Genomic DNA, 21,745 nt, shown 5'->3' with positions numbered 1-21,745 from the left:
TTAATTCAGTCTTCACACTTTTTCTTATGTTTTGTAAAGAGGGAAAAATGCACTATCCTGCAAGTTTTATAGCGAGCATCATTTTCAGAAGAGCTTTCAGGTACATAGTCACATTCAGGGAATGAATGATAATTCACCTGTTTTGTGATGCCTCAAAGTCTAACTTTTGTGTTTTCAGGGGTGCTTAGGTCTCCTTTAGAGGAGCTTTGCCCTGCTGGTTCCCCAATAATTGAACACTGAACACCTGCTGACAGCTGGAACAGCCCGGGAAAAAAATGTTTTAACTTAATATCTTTATTTAATAAAATATCAGGTTATTTAAACAACATAAAACAGTGCAATCACCTCAGTTTAACAGACTATTGCCCGAGGGTTAAAACTTTGAAAAATAAGTCACAGGCTTAAAAAACACAATTCCACAGTAAGAAAAATAAGATATTAATATTTAACGATAAAAACAAACTCAGAAAACGGCAGAGTAAAGAAAGACTGTGTTAAAGTTAAACTATACAGAGAGAAGGGAACTTGTACAAATTGGTTTTATGAGCCCCTAATTAAACCTTTGTGATAAACCATTGGTAATATGAGAAGTTTGTTTGATTTTTACAAGTGCCTTTATGCTGCAATAATGACCAGGACAGTCGATAACAAACTATTTTAATGTCACTGTGGACACCCACATAAACACTGAAGTAAACGTCAAAGATTCTGTTGTGTTCATACTCTTGGGTTTTTGGTGACTGTGCTGTAAAGAGCGGATGGATCCTCAACAGAGTCTTCTTGACATCTTAATCTGTGAATGGAAAAAAACAAACTTTATGAATGAATTATGAACTCATAAATTAACTCAAAATATTAATTAAGACTAGGTTTAAAATAGACAGACGCAACAGCAATAAAGTGATGGCAGTAAAAACATTGATCGTTCTTCTCATGGACTCACTCTGGGGAAGCACTGGAACTCGTAACGTTGACGAAGGTGTAGTCCACACCAGCCTCATCCTCTTCTTCCTCCTCCTCTTCATATTTTTGTCTTTTGGGATAAGCTAGGCCAACGTTGGAGTAGAGAGGATCTTCCTGGTTTTTAGAGAAGCTTACGGTGGCGTAGTAAAGGTCATCCTGCTCCTCTGATGGATTTCTCTGTGCTGCAGCTGAAGGGTTGTCGCACACTGGACCCACGTTGGGCTGAAGAGTAAACATAGCATAGACAATTCTGTATTCAAGTACTTAGCTACAAAGATTACCAGGATGTACCAGTCTACACTTAATTCAGGGTAGGGCTAGTGGCTAGTGACAAAATACTTCATCAGGGGCTACAAATTTCTGGAGTTGACATTAATTCATGCCTTGGAACCAAGCCTCAATGTGAACCAAATGTTTGAGGTCATGTCTGTTTTTTGAAATTGTAATTCCTACTGATCACAGGTAGAGGTCAATAAAATTCAAGGATATCCCCAAGCAGTGAAAGGGCCAAAGCCACACAGCCATCACCCTCAGAATTATTACAATTAATGACACATAATGACTATGTAAAGAACAAAGAAAAAACAAGGGTGCTACACATACATATGCGTCTTTAGATATATATATACATATGTGACTGACAACCGGTATTTGTTAACAACCTAACTGCTGAATTTTGTTTGGGTGAAGAGAGAAATTAAATAATATCCAAATGAGATTTCGGGTGAGAGTGGACTCACCTGTGCGTTGTTGTCTGGTCTCTCTGCTATTCGTTTCATAGACCTCTTTCGTCTGGATAGGGGGATTTATGAACAAGCAAATGAATCATCAAATGAAATCAACTGACTGGATTGAAGATGCATTACTGAATGTAAATCCGTAAACTTGAACTGCTCACCTGATCAAGAAGAAGGCACAGAGGAATATGATAACCAGAAAAATAGCAGTGATCGATCCAGCAGCTACTGATTTCATTGAACCTGGGAAAGACTGACAATTAATTATGGAATCACAGCTTTTTGAGTCGATTAGCAACTGATAAACAGGAATATCATAAAACAAAATAATACATCTTTAGACAGACGCACTCTAAATAATTACTCATGTGAACTTGGTTTTTGCCAAACATCACAAACACTCTTGTGCCAATATCTTGGTGGTCCATAATGCTTGAACAACATCTAATTGTATGTCTGATGTGAGCAATTTTGCACGACAGGCTAACAATGAATGATTGACTTTGTAGCCAAATTATCAAATCTTTGACCATGTATCCTGAACTCGTGAGGTCAGCTGAAGCCACCCGGGTGTTGAGGAAGATCACTTGACAAGAGAAGCTGCTGGACATACAGTATCTTGGGAAAACCAAATGTGTAGTGATGGTAGACTGGGTACATCTTGGTGAGGTTTTAGGCTCCCATCTCCAGAGGAATCTAAGACAGGTTGTGGAAATGCAATCTAAATTGGCCACCTCAAAGCATCCACTGGGGAAGAGGATGTTAAGAGCTCTGATCAAAAGGTCACTGTGTTGGCTGAGGCTGCAACAACTGCAAAGGTCCTGATAGTGGACACCTGCAGTAAAGGATGTCACAGAGCTGAAAATAAATGGCCTTTTATTCGGTTTGGAAGCTGAGGGAGCCCCTGAATCAGCCGACAAGTACCGGTATCAGGAGGCCGGTAGTACGGCTGCCTCTGTAGTTGTGCACAATTGTGGAAGGAGTTTGGGAATGTATCCTGGAGAAGGATTCAAAGAGATTCTGGCAAAACATCAGAGGAACTAAATGTAGGCAGGCTCTTTTCCAGGCTGCTGTCAGAAGTGAAGGGGAAGTGCTGACATTGACTGGGTAAGTGGAAAACTCTGAGGAACCAAAACAAAACACCATGTGCAAACAAAGCAGAATTTGAAGACTTGTGGGAAGCCATTTTTCTGGTAAAGGTCAGTGAGGTAGTCATGGTTAAGTCTTAGTGGGTAGGACTACCTTAAATATTGTTGGGCTGTGATGGTAGAGAAGCCACTTCAGTTTGCCTGTGGCCTCGCAGATGAGGGTGGCTCCCATTTTAGACAAAAACGTGTGTGCGTTCAGACTTAAAGCCTTTGCAGGGTGCCGGCAAGACAATTCCTCCAGCGAATGTTGGATTCAGGAGAAGCAGTACGAAGCGGGAGCGATAAGAATTTTGTCCCAAGAGAGGAGCAGGGAATTCTGAAGTGGTTCCAGGAGTTTGCCGATTCATACTACTTTGTGAAACTGGAGAAGATCTTGTACCTTGGGTTTTTGGGTGGCACTGTGGTTATATGGGATGCTAGGGCTGCTTCTGCAAGTCATTTGGTTCTTGCATGACAGAAATGAGACCTGGGGCCATATTCTTGGTAAGAATGAGGGGGGTGTTGATCTTCCAGGGTCGTGCAATGTCAGTGATTCAATTTGAAATTTAATGAACAGGATCCCTTGGACCATGAGAGGGATGGACAGGGTTTGTAATGGTGCCATCAACACTGCATCTCTGCTTTTTGCAGATGTTATTTGGCGTTTTTCAATTACATCTGCTGGCCTGGCTCTACTCAGCTTGACTCAAAATTAGTCCAGCATGGCAGGGATTTGCATTTCTTTTACAACAGGGCTACCTGCTTGAAGGTGCATGGGCAGTAAACACTTTTCCTCCCTGCAGCACCACAGCAAAAAAAGCTCCATTACTTCAGTGGTAAACACATCTAATTCCCTTTTAATTCTTCACAATGAAGCTCCTCTGTTATTCGGTTACTTTAAAGCTTTTATTATGAAGCAGCACAATCAGGAAATGCTGGGTTTTCACCAGCAGCAACTGCTGCAACAGCTGACAGTGAACACGATGAAATAGTAACATACAGCAGACATCTGAAGGTACGAAAAGAAACACTGGAGATAAACTAAACAAAAAACACCTTTGTCTCCGGTTGAGTCTCATAAAACAGGCTCGTTTGGTGGAGAAAGGGGGGTCGTCATTGGTCAGCCGTGGTCGCAAGATGTCAAGTTTGGATCTACTCCCAGAAGGCCCATCCCGGGTGCAGCTTGGCTCAACTCAGCATGTTAAACTGGTGATGGAAATGCAAATCGGCGCGGCTCGGTTTGGCTCGGCATGGCCAGAACTGCCAGTGGAAAAGGCCTAATAGTTCTTTATTTGTTTGTGATGTCCAAGGTGGACAAAGCTGGTTGAATGTCAGCATATCCAAGCCTGAAGTGGAAAAACAGTGGATTGGGCCCTTTGAATTAATAAATATTATCCGGGTAACCATAACCTACAGGAAAAGAGTTTCTGGGCTAATATAATGCATTTGATTTGCAAATGTGTCTACGTTGAAAACCTATTTAATCTAGACTCTCAGCTCGGTGGTTTAAGTTGCAGAACTAATTGTACCTAAAGCAGGCTCATACTGATATTGTCTTGTTTAACAGAATGGTTAAGGTAATGTGGAAGTGATTGGGTGTGTTGCTAGCTTAATGAGCATGACTTACGTGACACAACAATCAGCTGTAAGGTGGAGTTATGACGTCCTCCTACGTTCTGGGCTTCACAGTAATAACTCCCACTGTGTTCAGCTTTGATGTCAGTGATGGTGAAAATCTGTCCTGATGCTTTTGGTGAGTCTTCATTCTCCTTGTACCAGGTGTAGTTAGCTGCTGGGTTAGCATCACTGCTACAGGTCAGATTCACTGAACTGCCCTCCACTATCTCAGCAGAGGGATTCACTGACACAGAGGGAAGTCTTGGAGCATCTGAGGAGAAATGAACATGCATTACTTAAACATTACAAAGATTAAAATATGTTAACATTGACAATCAACTGTTTAGTCTAGTTAGCAAGGCTTTTTTAAATTTTTAACATTTATCGAAACCCTCAACTTTGGGTAAAACTGGATTGAAGCGTTGCTTTCCTCCTGGGAAAACATTTTACCTTTCTCAGCAACATGTGGACACAAAATTACAATAACAGGTTAAAAAATTATTTGATTTTACCCCCAAGATGTGTGAACAGAACACTATGTGACTGAATCACAGTAACAGAGTAACTGGCACCAACAGGATTTATCCTTCTGCTGCAGCTCAGAAACAAAGAATCACTGTCTGACTTGAAGAACACAAAAAGTGATTTTTTACAGAACTGAACATTGATTTTGCCCTCTACTTCTTACAGTCTTGTTGTTCTGCAAAGGTATCGCTTCACGGCCAGCATGGACTTTGTGGGGCAGCTGGATTTGCTTTACGATAGCGATAGCATCAGTTAAATCAAAGCTGGAGGGTTTGTTTAATTAAAAAAAGAGCAAAGAATGGCACTGAAAGCTTTCTTCAATGGAAAATCTGTGATCACTCTTCTCTCGACTGGCTTCGGTAAGCGTTTATTTTACAAACTGGCTTTGCTGATGGTAAGGGACTATCAAGTTAAGCACGGAAAATTTTATAAAAAGAGTGATTATGATTTTTAAAAAGGTGTCCTTTTAACCCTTTGTGACATGTTTCTTAATTACACCGAATGCAGAAGTGATTTGCAATGATTTCTACTCACACTGGACATTCATGGTTACATATTTTGAGTTGATCCAGCCATATCTATTCTCTGACTTGCAGTAGTAGATCCCATTGTCCTTTAAGCTCATAGATTTGAAATTATAAATGCCTTCAAGTCCCTGAATCAGTGTTCGGTTCTCCTTGTACCAGGTGTAAGTAGCTGCTGGGTTAGCATCACTGCTACAGGTCAGAGTCACTGAACTGCCCTCCACTATCTCACCAGAGTGAATCACTCTGGGAAGCTTTGGAGCATCTGGTGGTCAAACGAGAGCCAAATCAGGAATTTTTGTTTACAAGCCTGTTTTTAGGCACGAACTACCATGAGCACTGTACTGGCAGCACTGTGCCACGAATACATTACCTAAATTGCTAAAATGTGTGCCAGGAGTTTGTGCATGGGTTTAAGTTTGTGCCCATTTTCAGAAAAAAGAAGGGCCCCAAGACATTTTGTAGTACTAGTAATAATTTTCTTGCTACAGGTCAGAGTCACTGAACTGCCCTCCACTATCTCACCAGAGTGAATCACTCTGGGAAGCTTTGGAGCATCTGGTGGTCAAACGAGAGCCAAATCAGGAATTTTTGTTTACAAGCCTGTTTTTAGGCACGAACTACCATGAGCACTGTACTGGCAGCACTGTGCCACGAATACATTACCTAAATTGCTAAAATGTGTGCCAGGAGTTTGTGCATGGGTTTAAGTTTGTGCCCATTTTCAGAAAAAAGAAGGGCCCCAAGACATTTTGTAGTACTAGTAATAATTTTCTTGTGTTTTGTACTCACACTGGACGTCTATAAATTGAGATGAAGAGTTGATCTCTCCATACTGATTCTCAGACTTGCAGTAGTAGATCCCTCTGTCCTCAGAGCTGATGGAGGAGAAATGATAGACGCCTCCTGGACCCTGAATCAGTGTTCGGTTCTCCTTGTACCAGGTGTATTTAGCTGCTGGGTGAGCATCACTGCTACAGGTCAGAGTCACTGAACTGCCCTCCACTATCTCAGCAGAGGGGCTCACTGACACAGAGGGAAGCTTTGGAGCATCTGGAGGAGAGGTGTTGACAGATTATTCTAGGTTAGATGTGTTATTACAGTAGCACATATGTTATTTTAATCATACACTGGGAACAGCTGTGTGTAGCTTTGTTTCAGTCTGGTCTGAAAACTGTATAAAAGTTCTCAAGTCTCCTGGAGCTGCTCAGACAGATTTAAGAGGTTTGTTATCCTACAAATAACACTCACATGTCACATTAATAGAGATGTATTCAGACGTCCTCCCCAGCTCGTTCTCAGCTGTACAGTAATACTCTCCAGAGTCAGAGGAGTGGATGGAGCTGAAGACAAGCTGTGGTTCTTTACTGAGAGGTTGATGGTCTGGATCTCCATTCTCCTTGTACCAGGTGTATTTAGCTGCTGGGTTAGCATCACTGCTACAGGTCAGAGTCACTGAACTGCCCTCCACTATCTCAGCAGAGGGACTCACTGACACAGAGGGAAGTCTTGGAGCATCTGGAGAAGATATGAACATGTATTATATTATACTATAAGATATCACAAAAAAATGACTAATTTGATTAAAATGTCTTTGTTTCCAGTCTCCCTTATCGCAGCAGTTGTCTATATTGTTGACTATAATGGGAACTGACAGTCAATAACAAGCTGTTAAAGCTCTGGTCTACGATCTGAGAAAGGTTTGAAAAAAGCATCCCCCCCACACACCCCTCCCCTCTATGCTCCTTAATCCCTCCCCTCTGAGCTCGTATCGCTCTCCCCTCCGAGCCTCCCGCGACACACCCCCTCCCGCAACAAGCAACAAGAGCAACAAGCCGGCCGGTAGAAACCAAATACAGCCCAGCTTTGAATGTGGAGTAACGATGTCGGATTCACAGGTAAAGTTATTACAATGCACGTTGAAACTCACGTAAATCTTGTAAGTCATTACAATGTCCACAGCTAAGCTCCACAGCCAAGCTAGCGTAACATCATTAGCATGTTACAGCTACATTACGTCATGTAATAAGTTACTATTTATCAACAGCTAAGTTAGCCACTTCTAAAAGTTATTGAGGGCCAAGAGACTAACAGATGCTGCCGTCAGCTTTAATCACAACGATTGCTGCCACATTGTGGCTGAAAAATAAACCTTCATGAGCCTCGGACCAGCTGTGTCCCAGCTGCTGTCTGAGTAGCACCAGACCGCGACACAATGCTAGCATAGAGGCTAACATCTCCGTCGAACAATTAAACAAGTGTTGCCAATACTGCAGAGACAGAAATTGTCTCGACACAGGAACAACACAGAAACAAACTAACGGCAGATTTCACAGCCATAAGCCAGCAACAACATCCACAATAGAGACGAAGGTTACCTGCTCAACAGAAGCTCTGCTGTATCAGCATCGGGTCCATATCTTCACGGACCTTTCGCCACCGTTCAAATGATGACCCGATGTTTACTCGAGTTTGAGCCCTCTTTGTTTCACATCTCCGGTTTGTGTCTTTTCAGTGACGGACTTTCTTTCTTTGACTATTTGTCAGTGGGGCAAGCAGAGGCAGCTGAACTGCTCAGGGCAAAACAAACCTCTTGTCCGCGTGTAGTTTCAAATGCGGAAGTGGGTCGGGACCAGACGTGATCAGGAGCAGGAGAGTGAGCGAGGATTGGATCGGAAAATTGATCCAATAGGAGCCATCCGGGCCGGATGGTTCCTATTGGTCAATTTCTTTTCAGTTTTGCAGGCGCTAGAGAGAATGGATTTATTTGGTTCCTTTTACTCTTCACATTGTGTAGGTCGTACTATTGGACCATAACCACCAACTAAATAATGTTAATAATAATGATAAATCTTTCAAATTGTAGACCATAGCTTTAATAATTTGTAATTTTCAAAACCTTTACACATTGTTATCCAGACTGTACATGCTGGTTGTGTTCAGGTCCTGTTTGCAGAGTCCTGACAGTGTGAATATTGCTTCTCTTACAAAGGCTCCTCTAGTTGTAGCAGTTTAACTTCATCCAGATACATTTAATTCTGCTGCATCTACAACTTTCAGAAGCCAGTGTGTATGAATGTCTTTTTCCTGATACAGTGGATCAAACTCACACACTGAAGGAGAGCCGTAGTTCTCATGTCCTTTCAAAGCACAAGAGATGATGTCTCCAGGATAAACCCGGCCTTTAAAAGAAGATGTCTCCACCCCTGTGACTTTGTGTCCGTTCTTCAACCAGACGTAGGAACGGCGACCAGCTGGACTGCAGCTGCTGTGACACTTCAGCTCTGCCTCAGTATCAGACTGGTGGACTGTTGTTCTGGTCACCTGCACCTGCAGAGCTGGATATGAGAACAAGAAACAATATTATTATCACTGGTTCTGACAGAAATCAGTGATAGATGTACATACACGACAACACAACAGTTACTATTCCTAGAACTAGCAGTGAACATTAGTGCCAACACAACAGTCATTATTACACAAACTCATGATGATCCATCATTTTCAACATGTTCACTGTTTCTAAATGTACTATGTTGATGTTTTACATCAGTGTGTGTTCATCAGTACCTGTGACAGTCAGAGTTGTACCAGGTAAACTACTCCTAGATTCAAAGCTTCTTGTTTTGTATTTGAAGCGATACTGAGCTGAATCACTCTCTGTCAGGTCAGTGATTCTCAGAGTGGAGCGTCCTGTCTCTGTTTCAAGGACCTGAACATGACCTGCAAACTGGGAGTCTTCACTAAGGTCCTCAGGCTGTGAAGGACTCTGCCACTGATGAGAACGTTCAGGACTGAACCAGAATTTAGATCTGATAGCGTTAAAACTGCTGTAAGAGCAAGAAATGTCCACTGATGAACCTTTGGAGGCACAGATGCTTCTGTCAGTGTAAATCACTCTGTAGCAGATTTGACCATCGACACCTGAAAGATAAAACAAAGTTTTGATCATTTCGAAACCAGAGTTGATGAAGAGTCACAGTGAGGGTCTCCATATTAAAATACATGTAGTTATAAGACTCCATCAGATGGTGTTATGTTAGTGTAGTAAACTCACACACTGGAGGAGAGGGGAAATCCTCATGTCCTTTAACAGCACAGGAATAACTGTCCCCCCTACTAAAGGGGACTGAATAAGTAGAAGATGTTTGTGACTGAATTTTCTGTCCATTTCTGTACCAGATGTAGGAAGAATGATCAGGTAGACGACAACTGCTGTGACACTTCAGGTCTCTCCAGTTAGAATATGAGTATCCGCTCACCTGCACCTGGAGATCTGGATCTGTGAAGAAGGAACAAGAATGTTATTTTAGACAAACTGTCAACATACACACACAACACATTTATATTATTGTTGTCTAGATGTTGAACATTTGGAAATAATTAAAATATGAATGAAAATGTTACCTGTGACCCTCAAAGTGACTCCAGGTGAGCCAATATATTTCCCATCTGGTTGGTTTGTTATGAACCTGAACTTGTACTCAGCTGAGTCGCTCTCTCTCAGGTTTGTGATTCTCAGAGTGCAGCTCTTATAATATCTCTCACAACTGTGCTCAGTAAGACCTTGATAATCTGAGTCTGTACTCAGATCCACAGGTTGATTTCCACTAATTTTAGTAAACCAGAATGTTTTCTCAACTTTAGTATTACGGCCATTTTCTCTGGATGGGTATGTGTATGTGCAGCTTATTTCCACTGTTGATCCTTTTACTGCACAGATCTCAGTAGAGCTGTAAGTCACTCCATAGTCATCCCAGCCCTGTATCACTGTAACACAGAGAACATCAGAAACTACAATCAGACTCAAAACATCATCAGGAGACAGATTTTCATCTGTAGAGGAGGAGCTTCAGTGTGAAGCTACACTTCCTAAACTACTTTTGATCTCGTTCCGTCCCACTTTAAGTCAGTGTGAGGCAAAAATAATCTTTTAGTACAAATATGTTTTGGGAAAGTGAACACGAGCAAGCTTTAGAAAAATTCGCACTGTGTTACTGCATTACCTGTGATCTTAACTCGAACTGAGCTTCAGACGTTTTCTGTATCACATGTTTTTCTTATACTTTCTGATGTCTGTTTTGAAAATGAGTATATGCTTTAAATCAAGTTGTGAGTTGCATACAATATGTAATTTCACTGCGATCGAAAAAAAACAAGATAGTGTTTTGTGGGGAAGAGTTTTTCTGCTTAGCTTCTAACAGCCGGCTGGAGTCGAGGCCAAACCAGACCTGAGGAATAAACAGTCACATCGGATTCATTTCTAATCCAGAGCCGGTCACCGAGGGGACGAGAGCTCAGAGATTACTTTTTAACTTTTTGGATTAAAAAGTGGATTTATCTTCACTCCTGTTTATCAACCTGACTGCAGCAGTGATCAGTCGAGGTGGTGTACACAACATTAAACAACCACCACTGCTGATGAAAATCTATCTGACGTGACTCAGGGACAAATGTTCACAGACGAGGTAATGTTTTAAAGTTTTATACACCTTAAATTTTGTCTTGTTAGCTGACTTCCTTAACCCTGAAGCAGCAACTACGTCCTAATAAAATGCACCCTCACTATGGGTAAACTTGTGAATTTCTCTGGGAACATTGTTAGAAACATTTTTGATAATTTTAGTATACAATTCAGCAAAATATAGAACAAAGACCTCGTTGTTTTCAGACATTTTAAAAGTGCAATATGTAAGAATTTTAGTGCAAAACATCAAAGATTAACTAAAATTATCAAACTGTTTGTGAGGAAATACACATTTTGACATTTTGATAAAGACGTTTATGGACCGTGTTGAAGAGATATCTACTAAAGCTAGCATGCTAACCAGCTAGCCTCTATCTCTTATCAATTCAAAGCTCCTGTGCAAGCAGTGTAAACACAAAAACTCCCAAGGTAGTCGGGCTAGCTTCACAGCTAACTGAGCAGCTACAGTCATGGATGTATTAAAAAAAGGATACAGTTAGTAGCAGTAAGCAGTTATTCTGGTGATATGCTACCCCTATTTGCTGGTAGTGTAAATTCAAGGTGACTAATTCTTATGTATTGCACCATTGATACAGAATTCCTGCATATCATATCTTTAATCTGAGGCAGGACATCATGCAGAGGGTGCCGTAAGGGAACAGCATGTACTTTAACACAGGGTTTTAAAAAAAGCTGAAGGTTTAATATTAGACTTTTGTTTGCTTGGTTGCTTAACTCTCTGTGGTCAGGCTGCAGCAGAGTGTGAAGGGAAACTGTAGAGAAAGCAGAACACAGAGGCGTGGGCATGTACTGTGACATGTAGATAACACAAACAGACCTAAACTACTGTGCACAAATATATAGCTGCGTATGAGGTAAAGGTTAACGGCATCAGATCATTGATTAAACATTTGACTTATGGTTTCAATGGTCGAGACAACCACACACAAGTCAGATGAAGATGCATCCACCTCAGTTTCAGAGCCTTAAATTTGTTCACAAACCAATACATCTCAACTTGCAGCATCTGGCACTGAATATGTGACATATTCAAAGATATCTGGTCCCTAATATCACTCCCCTAATCTCATTGGGAGCTAATCATCAACAGTATTACTCAAATTTGCTTGCTGACAGGTTGATGTTGTTGTGACTGGATGTTAGCTGGTTGAAAAGAGGGTGAAAAGAGTTCAGTTCAGACCGAATATCATGCAGCTGTCAACTGAAAATCAACGTTTGAATCCTAGTTTGAGTCTGATTATAAATATTCATTAGTTCAATTCCAACAGGAAGTCTTTTATCTCGACGTGAAACCGACTCATGTTATATAATTTGTATTTCCTGTAGTAATAATGCCATCCTAAAGCCACTGGCCTCTAAATTTACAAGTTGTTTCTTGCATTGTTAATGTATATAAAGTCATTTCATCCATCCAACCAAGTGTCCTGTGGGACAGGGTTTGCAGCACATCAATTCAAACATCAAATCTTTTTGTTTACTCAAAAACGTATTCTAAATTTCTTGGGCGTACTAACTGTCTTACAGTATAAATGTAGACGTACATTACCTTGTACAAAGAGGAGGAAGACAACAAATCCACTCGCTGCTGCTGTTAAAGTCATAGCTTCTCTTCACGTCGATCACATTCATGAGAAATACTCGCAGTAAATCTTAAGAAACAGTTTTAAATAAAAAAGCGAGGATGTTGTCTCTGAAGACAGTTTGTCTCTGTGTGGTTTGTATTGTTGAAGTGTTAAAAGCCAGCCCGGCTTCCTTCCCCTTTATGTCATTAATTTGCATGAAAAGACGGATGCCTGTAAGTCCCCAAGTTGAAATGAAGAAATGATTCTGTTGTTTTGCAAATCAGGCATTGACTTCTTAAAATATAGTTCATGGAAATTACAGAGAGTCAATTTGTGGCCCGACTTTGAGAAGACGATTTCAGGGAACTAAAAGAGGTCAAATTTATTTACAGGCCCAATTCTTGTAATAACTGTGGTCTGGGCAGGATTGAAAGCGAAAATCTTATAACAGTCTTGTTTAGAGAGTCAAGTTGTAAATTGTTCACCACTACTGTTGCCTGACAGCTGACAACTGTGTGTGTTACCTCTGCAAGTTAGAACTGACTGTGTTTAATGTTTTGAACAGAGAGGATAGTAATCCTCCAGGTATGTTCAGAGGAGAAGTTTTAATCAATGTTGAGAGCAGATGTGTGGTTGGCTTCTTGCACGTCACAGCTTCCTGTTTGGGCCTCTGAAGAAGATGTGGGTGTAAATGAAAGGAACCACTGAGGTACTGCTAGTGGCGTATGAAGGCGAAGGCACAGCATACTTTGAGCTTAAAGCTAACATTAGCAAGCTTACATGCTCACTACCACACTATGACTGCTAACAAAAGCTTTTTATTGATGCTAGTGCATCGATTTATTTACAAACTTTATTATGAGGTTTGCCATGTTGCTAACATAAGTGAAAAGAACGTATGTTATGAAAAGGTGTATACAACATGTAGCATGAAGTTTAGATACACTCTTGAACCTCGCCTGTGCTCTAACCCTAACCGAGCCTGTATTTTCTTGATAAGAGAATGGATGAAGAATATAATCAAATTCATTAATATTTATATTAAACAAATGGCTGAATTATGAATATTAGTGAACATAAATATAGTGGTACAGAGCAGCTCACCTAATCCATAGTAAGAGGATGAGGATGAAGGCGAGGACGAACAGGAAGCACGTGACCGCTCATGTGATTTTCTCTGACGCCTGATCTCGGTGCAGCTGCGACAGTGATCACGTGGAAAGTTATATAAAACAGTCTGGGGTTACTGGATGTTTGGGTCCATTAGACTGTGTCTGTTGTGACTGATTTAGCATTTAGGTAAAGTATGTGTTGCACAGTAACAAACATAATTGATTTGCAAGTAAAATGGAACCAAAAAAATCCCTCACTCCACTGATGGTATGGCTTCACTGCTACAGGTCAGAGTCACTGAACTGCCCTCCATTATCTCAGCAGAGGGACTGACACAACTGTGGAGCATCTGGAGGTGAAGATGGGAACATAAAATAACTTTTAAGGTCATAGGTAGTTAGTTATACTCCCTCTGGTGGTACATTATCCTCAGAAGAAGAAGGCAGGGTTTGTTTTTTTCAACATTTGCTGTTTGTTGGATCTTGTTGGCAAGAGACCTTTTTGTTTTAGATCATTAGCAGCAGTCTTTTTGTTTGGTGACTTCCATATAATCATGTCGAGTATACATGATACATTTTGAAAACTGCACCACACTTTGTTTTCTGCACTCAGCACCAATTACACATCATTACACAAGTACAGAAAACAAATAATTTACCCTTTTGTTTTCCTGTTTTACCCTTATTATTTTCACCTTTCAGTTTTCTTTCTGGGTGTAATTATCCGGCACATCTCGCTGCATGGTGGAAGCACCCAAACAGTTATAAAGTAGCAGGCTTGTGAGTCTGAATCTGAACAGTAAGAAACCTCATTTGGTTGATAAATCACGGGGGATTAGCAAGTAAAAACATGTGAACGGTAAACGAGACTGTCTTTAACCTCTGATTAACCACCAGATAACATCATATGAACCACATACTGTAGTTGTACTCTCACACAGTGAGGCAGAGGTTTTAAAATGTTATTGTGGTTTGGGCCCCACATACATTTCTGATTCGCTGGTTCCCTATGTGCCAGTACGCAACCTCAGATCTTCAGCAGCGTTCCTCCTGTCAATTCCCGCCTCGTCACAGAAGGTGACCGTACTTTTACAACAAGGGCCCCTCGTTTATGGAGCGCCCTACCAAGCAGCTTCAGCGTCCTTTTAGAGATGTTGTTTAAAACTTATAGTGTAAATGTGTTTCTACCACTGATGAACTTTTATCCAATATCGCTACAATCAATCACCAGTTTGCTTTTACCTTTCTTTCTATTCTTTTACATAAAGGTAGGTACTCTGTACATAGGTACTCTGCCTTCTTTTAATATTTTAATTTTATCTGTTGTTTGTAAAGCACTTGGCAACTTCCTTCCTTCCTTTACCACTCATACTGCTAGGCTTATGTTTGCAGCTCACATTAGAGAAGGTTAACACAATGTTTAATTAAGTCCTCATACTTTTTCATTTTGTGAGACGCCACAAAGTTTAACTTTTTGTTTTCAGGGGTGCTTAGGTTTCCTTTAGAGGACCTTTGCCCTGCTGGTTCCCCAATAATTCAAACATTAAACAGGTTGCATGAACCTGTTGACAGCTGGGGAAATCATTTTTTAACTTAATATCTTTATTCAATAAAATATCAGGTTATTTAAACAACATAAAACAGTGCAATCACCTCAGTTTAACAGACTATTGCCCGAGGGTTAAACTTTTAGGAATTAGTCCCAGGCTTAAAAAACACAAAACACACTTACTCAGTATTAGGTTTATTGACAATATTTAATGATAAAAACAGATAAACTCAAAAAATGGCAGAGCAAAGAAAGACTGTGTTAAAGTTAAACTATACAGAGAGAAATTAATGTGTACAAATTATGAGACGGGGAGAACATCCTTATCTCGGCCCCTGATTAAACCTTTGTGATAAACCATTGGTGGTATGAGAAGTTTGTTGTTTTTTATGTATGTTTGATTTTTACAGGTGCCTTTATGTTGTGATAATGACCGTTTCAAACTTCTCATGGACTCACTCTGGGGAAGCACTGGAACTCATAAAGTTGAAAAACAATGTACTCCACACCTGCCTCATCCTCTTCAGATTTTTATCTGTTGGTCCAAGGCTAGGCTGATGTTGGAGTAGAGAGGATCTTCCTGGTTTTTAGAGAAGCTTATGCTGGTGTAGTAAAGGTGACTACAGGTTTGTAAAGGTGCTGCAGCTGAAGGATTGTTGCACACTAGACCCATGTCTGGCTGAAGAGTAAACATAGCATAGACAATGATGTATTCAAGTACTTAGTTACAAAGATAAGTGGGTAAGTAAGATTTTATTGGCCTGTAACACAAAATGTAGTAAAACATCTGCAGGGTTACGGCTAGGGGCCGACTGATGTAGTTTTTTCAGCTGTAACCACTATCAGATGGAGTTTTATTATATACACCCAAGCATAACTAACACAGTCTAACACAACAGTCCTGTAATAAATTCTGCCTTAATGAAAGTTATAATGTTCCCTTTATGTTTGAACAGTTGTAGGAAGGTGTTGTGGTCATTGTGTGGAACTGCATGTGTTACACAGAGAGGTGTTTCTAATGTTCAGTCTACCCTCATTAATATAAATGAGGTATAAATGAAATATTGGTGCCCCAACGCTGCATTCTTAGTCAAACCATCAGTGAAGAAAAGATCCATCAATACAACCCACAGCTCCATGCTGTCGTCACACACAGTGGCTTTTGATAACTCTGCTGTACAGTGCAGATGGATCCTCCATAGCTGCTGGATGGTTTGTTCTGTGAAGGAATTAAACAGACATTAAAATAGTTTGTTGAAAAAATGGCAAAATATTTAACAAGAAACCTCAAAAATCATGAAATTCAGTTTAGAATACAACAGACACATGCAACAGCCTTCAAACTTAATGTGTATTTCATTAAAAGTCAAACAGCAGCAAAGATTCTCCTGTGTGAGGAGCTGCTCACCCTGAGGCACTGATGAAGTTTGGAGTCGCGTATACAACACTCTCCTCCTCGTTCCTGTTGGGCCGAGCTGGGCTGAAGTTTGAGTAGAGAGCGTCTGCCTGGGTCCATGTGAATCGTACGCTGCCGTAGTGAAGTTCTTCTCTCTGCTGGCCACAGGGACAAGAGGACTTTTACATTTTCCATGTATTCAAAACTCTTGACAAAGAAAACTCAAGTACAGCTGACAATGACAGTTTAGTTCACCCCAACATCAGAAATACATGTTTGTTCTCTTACCTTTAGTGCTGTTCATCCATCAAGTTTCTTTTGGTGTGAGTTGCAGGGTTTTGCAGATATCAGCTGTAGAGATGTCGGCCTTCTCTCCAATATAATGGAGCAAGATAATTGGCTTGTGTGCCAAAAAATAAATTAAAAAAAACTGCAATCTCTTTCCAGAAATCATGAGCTGGTTACTCAAGATAATCCACAGACCTTGTTGTGGGCAGTTTCATGTAGGAACTATTTTCTTCTCTACTGAACTACACCCACCAATCGAATCACAGCGCAGACAGAATCAGGCAGCTACTTATGGATGAGAGGCTAATGGTCATGACAGTGCTGGATGTAAACATTAATGGTGTCCTGGTGATAGCTTGAGTAGATGCATGCTTCTTTCTGTACGGTGATAAAAAAAAATTCCGAGGCGAAGTGCCATCTAGTTCCATTATATTGGAGAAAAGGCAGACATCTCTACGGCTGATAACTCCAAAACTCAACTACTCACACCAAAACAATCTACAGTAGATGGATACATACAACTACAGGGAAGAGACCAACAATTTAGTTTTGTTTTTGGGGTGAACTGGCCCTTTAAGAAAGTAAATTAACTAAATTAACTAAAAAGTGGAGAGTTTTCAGCCTAATTTGCTAAGACATAGACGTGTGTGATCCTGAAGCTTGTTTTTGTTATTGCACTACCTACTGCTCACCAGCAGAGGTCACAACAATTCATTCAAAACACATTATTTAAAACAATATAAATGGAGTCCCGTATGGTCTTTAAAGGAGCACTACGTAGTTTTGGGGAGGGAATTTTAATCAGAAGAGAAAGAGCTTCATTGATTGATTATTTTTCTGTCTAAACAAACTAAATAAACAAACTCTCTTTGTGTTCATGACTGAATAAACTGGATAAACAAACTGACCTTAAAGGACAACATAGTTTCATCCTGTTTTACTTTGTTTATATGTGGCGGACCCTGCCACCTTTCTAGATTCGAACAGTGTTCTGGGACCTGATTTTCCTCTGAGAACAGCTTCTTTATTCACTTATGGAAATAATACATATTTCTGAGTTTGTATTATCACCTCATTGATATTGTACATATTAAAATTCTGAGATTGAATTTCTTCTCCAAAAACTACATAGTGCCCCTTTAATTAAACAGGTGAACCCTGTGCTGGGTGCATTTTTGGACTGACAGTACTTTATTTACTGTGGGTATTTAAAGGACAAGTTCACAAGTTTTAAAGTCGTTTCACTCTAACATTCTGCCCTTCCACTGCAGCTAATCCTTCACATTATCTTAATTTTGATCATGAGTTGAGGTGCACATCCAAAAGTATGAGAAGGTGATTGAAGGAGAAGGAAGTGATTCATGTGGGTGAGGAAAGTAGGCAAAGAAGGACAAGGTAGCATGTTTCTGTTTATACCTGTGCTCTGTTGTCTGGTCTCTCCTCAGCCTCAGACTGGTGTTGCGAAGAACTCACTCTTCTGACAAGAGGATAAAAGGTCCGAACAAAGAAACAAATGAAAAACTTAACTCATCACAGACTTTACAGGATAGGTTCATATTTTTTTCAAGCGTACATTTAAGCAATGCTCAAATGAATAAAATATAAAAACAAACAATTAACAATGAGTTAATTATTAGTCAGAGTTACAAAGAGTTTAGTACCTTCTTCTGAGACTGATTTGGTGAATTGGCTAGCTTTTCCCTTCTTCAAGGGTGGTGCCCCAAGGTAATCTAATGTAAATTGGATCTTATTATTTATCATAATGAATAATTATCCCTGATAATCATTAATTATTATTGATAGCCAAATTTAACCCAAAACTCCCTATTAATGATGCACTGTCGTACTACAAATGGTACCCCGTGTATGCAACATATGGTGCCCCGTGTGAGACAGTGTATTGTTGGCGATCATTTATAAATGTTTAATAAATCAATTCTCACAACACTGCAACTGTTTGTAACTATACTCCTAGACTAGTGGGGTTGAATGTTAAGACTTTTAGCTAAAGCTGAATCTCAAATTTTAGCACTGTCCAAATTATGCTCATATAAATATTGCACATTTATGAATGATTGCCAACAGTACACTGTCTCACACGGGGCACCATATGTAGCATACACGGGGTACCATTTGTAGTACGACAGTGCATCATTAATAGGGAGTTTTGGGTTAAATTTGGCTATCAATAATAATTAATGATTATCAGGGATAATTATTCATTATGATAAATAATAAGATCCAATTTACATTAGATCACCTCGAGGCACCACCTTGAAGAAGGGAAAAGCTAGCCAATTCACCAAATCAGTCTCAGAAGAAGGTAGTAAACTCTTTGTAACTCTGACTAATAATTAACTCATTGTTTATTGTTTGTTTTTATATTTTATTCTTTATCTTTTATTATTTTAACTGTTAATTTTATTGTAATTGGTGTGCATTAGTCTCTGAACCATTTTTTGTTTCCTTAATATCCAATGTTATTTTAATCACTTGTAAAGCACTTTGAATTGCATTTAGATTTTTTTGAAAGGTGCTGTATACAGTTTAATTGATTGATAAATGCAGGTGATGGGGGACAAAATCTTAAGTCTTAATCCTGTGGAAAAACTACACACTAAGGCTTTGTTGAAACTTCTGAGCTTTTGAGTTAGACAAATGAAGTAGATATCCATCCGTCGTACAGTACAGAAGGAGGACTGTGGATTTTTAATCTGCCTCACTTAAATTAAAATTACTTTTAAGTGGTCCAATATGGACAGCAGCTACTGAAAATTCTTTCATTGTACATAATACATGTAAGTATTTCCTTTGAGATGCAAAATAAATATAATAACAGAGAAACTGAACTGCTCACCTGATGCAGAACAAGACCGAAAGGAGTACTAAGACCAGAAAAACAGAAGTGGTTGAGAGGGCAACTGGTAACTTCCATGTAGCTGGAAAACAGTGACAGAGCACAAACACTGGAAGTTACTTCAGCAACTGGCAGCAACTTCCAGTTACGATTAATGACCTCGAACGTCATCATCATACATCCGGTGACACTGACACTCAACTCAGCTGGGGAATAGTTGGCCTTGAGGCAATGCGTTTTGGGCTGAAAGCCAGAGAAACTGTTTAAGAGTGTTCTAGATAACTCTAATGTTACCTGTTATGCAGTATTCAGTGTTGTCGATCTTCTTAAATGTTAGAATGGACTATAGTCAATGTTATGGAAAAAAGATGAGTTGCTCATGAGATTGGCGAGTTCTGTCCTGAGGCATTGAGATAGCCGTCTGACTCCCTGCATTACAAAACCTAGGCCTGTAGCATTGCTGATGCTTAAGTCTTATGTACATACATACATACTCACTCTTACATATATAGATACTCACTTTTACATACATACATACTCACTTTTACATACCTACTCACTTTAACATACACACATACTCACTTTTACATATATGTATGCTCACACACATTTACACTACCAAGAGTATGCATGTATATGCAAGTGCTCAGTACCGGTATATGTATGTGCAAGTGAAGTATGTATGTGCAAGTGAAGTGTGTATTTTTGGCCAAAACGGCTTCTCATAAAAAACAATGGATTTTCTAATTGAATGTGTGAGAGAGGGGTTGGTGTTGTCAAAGGTTTTACAAACAGAAAATGATTATGTTGGGGAATTAATAACTCACCTGCCACAACAATCAGCTGTAAGGTGGAGTTATGACGTCCTCTTCTGTTCTGGGCTTCACAGTAATAATTCCCACTGTGTTCAGCTCTGAAGTCAGTGATGGTGAAGATCTGTCCTGATGCTCTTGGTGAGTCTTTATTCTCCTTGTACCAGGTGTAATTAGCTGCTGGGTTAGCATCACTGCTACAGGTCAGAGTCACTGGACTGCCCTCCACTATCTGAGCAGAGGGACTCACTGACACAGAGGGAAGCTTTGGAGCATCTGGAGGAGAGGTGTTGTTCTAGGTTAAATGTGTGTTACTTACATGGCATTTGTGGGATTTAAAAGTTAAACAGTGAGTAGCTGTGTGTCGCAAAGACTGTGAATGTGAATCAAGCAGAGCTAAAGAAAGTAAACGTGATCAGAAGAATCTTCTCCTCTAAAAACTGGACACATTCAAGTTGGTTGTTATGTTTAAATAAACGGTTTCACTCACATGTCACATCAATAGAGATGTATTCAGACGTCCTCCTCCCCAGCTCGTTCTCAGCTGTACAGTAATACCCTCCAGAGTCAGAGGACTGGATGGAGCTGAAGACAAGCTGTGGTTCTTTACTGAGAGGTTGAAGGTCTGGATCTCCATTCTCCTTGTACCAGGAGTATTTAGCTGCTGGGTTAGCATCACTGCTACAGGTCAGAGTCACTGAACTGCCCTCCACTATCTCAGCAGAGGGACTCATTGACACAAAGGGAAGAACATCTGGAGAACATATGAGCATGTATTACACCAGTAAACATCATCACACACAATTACCTGTTGTCAAAAAGTATTTTTCTTTGTGTCTTAGTGATTATTTCTCTGTCTCAGCAGCTGTCCAGGGTGCTGATCTGTGGATCTGTCCCTGGTCAAACTCCTGCTGTTGGAAACTGACAGCCAATAACAAGATGTTAATAATTTGTAACATAAACCTTCAGTCTTGTTGAGTGTTGAGATCCTGTTTCAGTTGTTTGTTGTAGTAGTTTGTAAATGATACTGTCCAGTTCCATATTATTGCATCCAGCCTCTGTGGTTGTAACACACATTTTTTCTGGATTTACCATGACACAGTAAAATAAATATGTATGTCGAGGCTACCATGAATAAATCATGAAATTGGTAACCTTTGAAAGTTTCACAATGCAAAGTAAAACACT

At 40.0% G+C, this 21,745-nt stretch overlaps 2 protein-coding genes across 2 annotated transcripts; both read right to left on the bottom strand.

Annotated features, from left to right (window-relative positions):
* Positions 1 to 351: 351 nt before the first annotated feature.
* LOC311272022 (B-cell receptor CD22-like) lies at positions 352 to 15,025 on the bottom strand (the record flags this gene model as incomplete). The annotated part of the gene is made up of 12 exons (XM_084378095.1): positions 352 to 793; positions 944 to 1,185; positions 1,704 to 1,755; positions 1,862 to 1,943; positions 4,455 to 4,715; positions 5,504 to 5,758; positions 6,286 to 6,447; positions 6,745 to 6,912; positions 8,604 to 8,831; positions 9,064 to 9,268; positions 9,756 to 9,775; positions 15,019 to 15,025. The coding sequence occupies 12 exons, from the start codon at positions 15,023 to 15,025 to the stop codon at positions 718 to 720; spliced, it is 1,758 nt and encodes a 585-aa protein (XP_084234221.1). The 3' UTR covers positions 352 to 717.
* Positions 15,026 to 16,276: 1,251 nt separating this feature from the next.
* Positions 16,277 to 21,291, bottom strand: LOC311272013 (B-cell receptor CD22-like; the record flags this gene model as incomplete). The annotated part of the gene is made up of 6 exons (XM_084378082.1): positions 16,277 to 16,423; positions 16,613 to 16,758; positions 18,305 to 18,365; positions 19,746 to 19,827; positions 20,573 to 20,833; positions 21,048 to 21,291. 6 exons carry the CDS (start codon positions 21,289 to 21,291, stop codon positions 16,351 to 16,353), a joined length of 867 nt encoding a protein of 288 aa, XP_084234208.1. The 3' UTR covers positions 16,277 to 16,350.
* Positions 21,292 to 21,745: the final 454 nt, after the last annotated feature.

This window comes from Pagrus pagrus (assembly GCF_965226575.1).
Source record: "Pagrus pagrus genome assembly, chromosome: 2".
In the NCBI taxonomy this organism is placed as follows: domain Eukaryota; kingdom Metazoa; phylum Chordata; class Actinopteri; order Spariformes; family Sparidae; genus Pagrus; species Pagrus pagrus.
This window is presented reverse-complemented; position numbering and strand designations above follow the sequence as displayed.